The 5,000-nt window shown below is 38.7% G+C and overlaps 1 protein-coding gene across 2 annotated transcripts in view; it reads right to left on the reverse strand.

The window, feature by feature from the left end:
- Positions 1-5,000, reverse strand: part of LOC135222786 (transcription cofactor vestigial-like protein 3) — a 111,157-nt gene that overhangs the window by 78,191 nt on the left and 27,966 nt on the right. Inside the window, exons 2-3 of one of the 2 annotated variants that reach the window (XM_064261058.1) lie at positions 1,223-1,585; positions 922-1,057 (exon numbers count right to left, since the gene is read on the reverse strand). In XM_064261058.1, the coding sequence (XP_064117128.1) occupies positions 922-1,057; positions 1,223-1,585 (499 nt within the window). Of the gene's footprint in view, positions 1-921; positions 1,058-1,222; positions 1,589-5,000 lie in introns of both variants that reach the window. The other variant, XM_064261057.1, reaches the window with a different exon arrangement.

Genomic DNA, 5,000 nt, shown 5'->3' on the forward strand with positions numbered 1-5,000 from the left:
TTTAACGAGATGACCGAGTCACTTCCCGACTCCCTCAGGGCTGCCCCCAAGATGAGGAAGGACTCAGGCTAGAGGGCTGTTAAGGAACTTCTGTGACGTCTTCTACAGACTGTGTGAGCGGTCCCTAATGCCCTTTGATGGAACAAAAGGAAACCATTTTTCAACAGAATGGTTTTATTTATGAAAACTTTTGATTGTAAAAATCAGGTTTCGTATTCATCTTCCTGCTCCTTTCTTTGGCATTTTGGATATCACGACTCTTAATACGGTTCGGGTACAATGGGGGGTCCCCTTTACCATAGGATAGAGTTCAAAGGTAAATTACAGTCGTCCGAATAAATATTACTCTAAATTCTTGTTCAGGGGGTAAAACTGCATAGGAAGACGGCAACTGCCATAGTAGGTCGCCGTGGAATAGTTATATAGATCTATCAAAATCTCAATTACCTATATTCGCCTCTAGATAAATGATTGTGCTTATATTGCCCAGGGTTCAAGGCTTGTTCCCTCGTATATCAGTCGTACACTCCCTCGTAAATTTTGTTTACATGACAAAGGTTATGCACTCTCCAACTTTATATCAATCTGGTAAATGCACAGTCTTGGTCATCAAAACTAGAACATTTGTGAAGAATGTACGAATGATATACAAAGGAACAAGCCTAGAACCTTAGGCATGTTTACAAAAGGTAGCAGAAACACATTTATTTGGCTAGATAACTGACTAATATTTCTGGATTCTGAGGGTGCTGCTAAGGAAGATTTGGTGGTAAAAGATAGTGAAAAACGGAACAAGGCAGAGTTCGGGAAGTTGGAGAGTTGGGGAAGAGCAAAGCGCTCGGGGGTTGAATGTGCCCTGCAAAGGAACCTAAAATCGGGAAAAGGGGAAACGAGGCCTTTCTGCAGAGCAGATCGACTAACCTTTACTGCTTTTACTGAACGACTGAGTGAGTGCTCGGGAGAAGTGCTCGTCGACTGCAGTGGCCAAGTCCCCAGAGAAATACGTCAGCACGACACAGTTCGCCGAAATGTAGTGGGCGTCTGCATGCTGTTCACCCTGGGAGAAAATCGCGATGTTAACGAGGTGACAGACACTTAGAATAACGAATTCATCATAACAAGACGTTAAAAGCTTAATTAATTGGACACTGTAGAGGCAAGGGAAGAGGGAAAAGTGGTGGCATTAGATATTATAACCAGTTGTATCAAAGCAAATATTTACCTTTTCGTCTGATTTGGCAGAATGCGAAACGGATTGCTGAGGTTGCTGAGCTTGTTGTTGTGTCTGTTGCTGTTGTTGCGAGGCTACTGGCGAAGAACAAACCGACGCGTGCGCTGCTGCAGGAGCTGCCGCTGCTGCTGCTGCTGCTGCTGCTGCTGACGGTGCACCTGCAGCAGAGGCAGTAGAAGGCGTCGTCGCTGTCGAAGCACCGACAGCTGCACCTGCTGTTTGCTGATTGGGTAAAGCAGAGCTGGAGCTGCTCGTGGAAGGCGTCGCTGCAGCGAATTGCTGCTGCTGTTGCTGTTGGAGGTCTGGCGTTGGTGGCTGTGAGGACCCTCCGCCCGCGGCGTCCTGGAGCCGGTACTTCTGGGGGAAAGACAAAAGCCGCTATAGTAATAGTATAGAGAAAGTGATGACAGTCACCTTCATTTGCTCAGCAAATCTGATTCTTTATCCAAATGAATCCTTTCATTAGGTAGCCTTCACTTGGCTTGATCTCAGAGTGCTGTCAAGTCTTTTGTTGGCCCTGTAAATACTAGAATATACGGCTATAGAAGAAAACGTAAGGAAAGTCTCGTCGATTATGATAATGGCTAAGTTCTGCACCAGATATTACAAAATAGAAGAAAACGTTTCCTGTATGTAAACTCTTAATGTTTAAGTAGCTGCAAGAAGTGCAATGAAATACTATTCCAGTTTCTCATACTAAGAGAAACGGGTTGTTTTCCCAATGTTGTATTATATATTTCTGAACGATAACTGTCTAATTAACAATATATTCTCAAAGAACAATAAACAAATACCCAGTTTTAGATTAAGAATATACTAGACCTATAGCCAATCCTAATTTAACCACCCAATAAAAGCTCATGGACATCTTGTACTCTCGCTTACTCTTGCCATTGTCTTTTTTAACTTATTCTCCCTGGAAATGTGATAAAACGGGAAAAGCATTATCTAAGCAGTATTTCCTAGTCATACCTTTATTCAAGTCCCTTTAGAAATGGAGCGCAATACAATATTCAGGCTATTCAGCAAGAAATTTCGCAGAATCCAAATATCTATGGGTCATGTTCCACTTCTTCATTAAATTTAGAGAATGCGGCCGACACTGTACTTAGTCGTAAACCAGTGATTATGAAAATGATTAAATTTAAATGAATATGTAATACAAGGAAATGTATGCTAATTAATTTACATCAGTTCTATGAGCTGTATTTATGTATGTACTATCGACAAGAAAAGTGAAAATACAGTTTTCTCAAATTCTTCAGACACATATTGCTTAATAATGCCACACCTGGCAACTCTAGAAGGGGGGTGGAGCTTCAGAATCATCGTGTTTGATGCTTTCTAGATTTCCAGTACCTGAACCATAAAGATTCTGTAGAAGTCCTGTAATCATTAATACTTGACTGTAGTAACAGCCCCTATATCATTCGTTAATGTTGGTTTGGTAACATTTTAAAATTTGGGTAATGCCGGTGGAAATCGTGAGGAATAATACAGTAATGAATGCAATATTATGACCAGGCGAGAGAGAGAGAGAGAGTGAGAGAGATAAGAGGGAGGTAGAGAGAGAGAGAGAGAGAGAGAGAGAGAGAGAGAGAGAGAGAGAGTATGCCTATTTATAAAGATGTTTAGTTCATTATATTTACTTTTAGAGATTGGGTGATAATATTTTTTTTAAATGTGTTCTAGTAGATAGACAAAATATGAAGGGACCATAGTATCCAAGTTAATTCTCTAAGAAATTCATACCCTAATCTTGATTTCGTTCGACATTTGCCATAACATTCACAGATTGTAAAAAGACATGCCAGATTTCAACCATAGGCTGCAGTCAGTCTCCCTTTCTTGGTATAGTCTCAACTTTTGAAAATCAATTTTCATCCACAAATCATTCACGGAAAATGCTGTGTGAAGTAAAAATATTTATTACAACAAATAACTCGATACCTATTGCACAGCCAATTAAAGTTTTATATCGTGCAAATAATGCTGTGTTGGAGATCTTTCAGCCCTACAGTGAAGTAATGCAGCCGTGTTAGCTGTGTAGGCTAACTCCGAACTGCTTGTAATGGGAGCATAGCCAGAAAATCTTGGAGTTGACAGACTACTTTAACCTTGATAAAGATTCCCTTTTAATGACAGTAGTTTTGTAAACAGCAACTAGCATTTGATCCATGTCAACGTCAAAGTCATCAGTGTGAGAGCCGTTACGCTAATATCCATTGACTTGTTCTTTCCCACCTGAAGCACTCGGGTTCCTCCTCACATCATAGAAAACACTCTTGCGGATTCAACTAGATTTGCTCAAGCTACCTTAGCCGTCGCAGCATTTACTGTTATTGGCGTCAGCTAACTTTAATAGCTTTGGAATACAAACATAAATTTGTAGAAACTAAAATCATTACAATCAATACTTATGAGGATGCAATAACATTCCCGTTCATAAAGAAAAACAAGTAAATATTGTCGTCGTGATACGTGATACTACAATCAGAAATTCGCACTCTGTCTTCCAGATCTCTATGAACGAATCCATCTGAGAAATTCCAATTACTTCGGACATGTATCGTGTTTTCAAGTGTCTGAACGTTTTTATTTTGTAGTTTCAACTTATATATGATATAATTTGCATTGTATTTTTATATTCAGGAGTTAATTTTGCGAGATTGTCTTTTCAGTGAAAGACAAATGGGAAATTCGATGAACGAAGGCTATTGAAAACCCTTCACTTTTCTTGCCAATTGTACATAAATATATTAAATATATATATATATATGTGTGTGTGTGTGTGTATGTATGTATGTATAGTATAAATATATATATATATATATATATATATATATATATAATACGTATATATATATATATATTATATATATATATATATATATATATATATATATATTATATACGATCATTTACTTCATTAGATCCTTTTTGCGAGCACTTGTAGAAAAGAGAGCCATACTACAAACATCCATCAAGCAATAAACGTCAGCAGTCTTGGTTTCGTGCACCGCAATAAGAGCCAAGTCCCCCAGTTCCTTTGGTGAGCATCACCCAGTGATGCTAAAGACCTGTGAAATTCTTCGGCTATTTGGATCTTCCAAATGGGAACCAAAATATGATGCTTCCAACTGAAAACCAAAGAATCTTTATTTCCCAGCTTTAGTGTTGAAAGAATCAAAGTTTAAACAGAAAAATCATAGATAGTTTTGTAGCTTTTTGTATTAAAATTTTTTTTGAAGCTCTTTCTATTTAGGCCTTTCAGAAAGGGGAAGTTAAAAATGTGGGAGCAACTAAGTATGTGCTGTTGTAATACTAAACGTTGTCTTTGTAGTAATATTGCTTTTCGACTCTCATACTTTAAGCCCTAAATTTTCAGTCACCCACTGCACTAGTGTGTTTTCAGCAGTTGTCGATATTCAGCCTAATAACTCTAATTTATGTCTTCCGGTACAGTATTTCTTTCATCACTACACATGAATGATGATGACCCGATCTAACATGCATGTCAGATCTTCATTTTCTCACTATAACATCCAGGGAGGTCTTTCATGTTATTAAGTTTCCAGCACACGCTACAAGATATCATTGTTATAGTCTGTTCGATTGCCACTTAGAGAGGATGTGTTCGGCAAAATTCTGTGAATCAAGGAATCTGTTGCCAGTTTTCCGCCTCCCAGGGCCATGAATCAAAGGATATCAGTCATACGGCAGCGTCTCTGGAGTTTGGTCAGTTTTCCTTTTTTTTCATCTTCTCATG

Source organism: Macrobrachium nipponense, chromosome 8 (assembly GCF_015104395.2).
Source record: "Macrobrachium nipponense isolate FS-2020 chromosome 8, ASM1510439v2, whole genome shotgun sequence".
NCBI classification, from domain to species: domain Eukaryota; kingdom Metazoa; phylum Arthropoda; class Malacostraca; order Decapoda; family Palaemonidae; genus Macrobrachium; species Macrobrachium nipponense.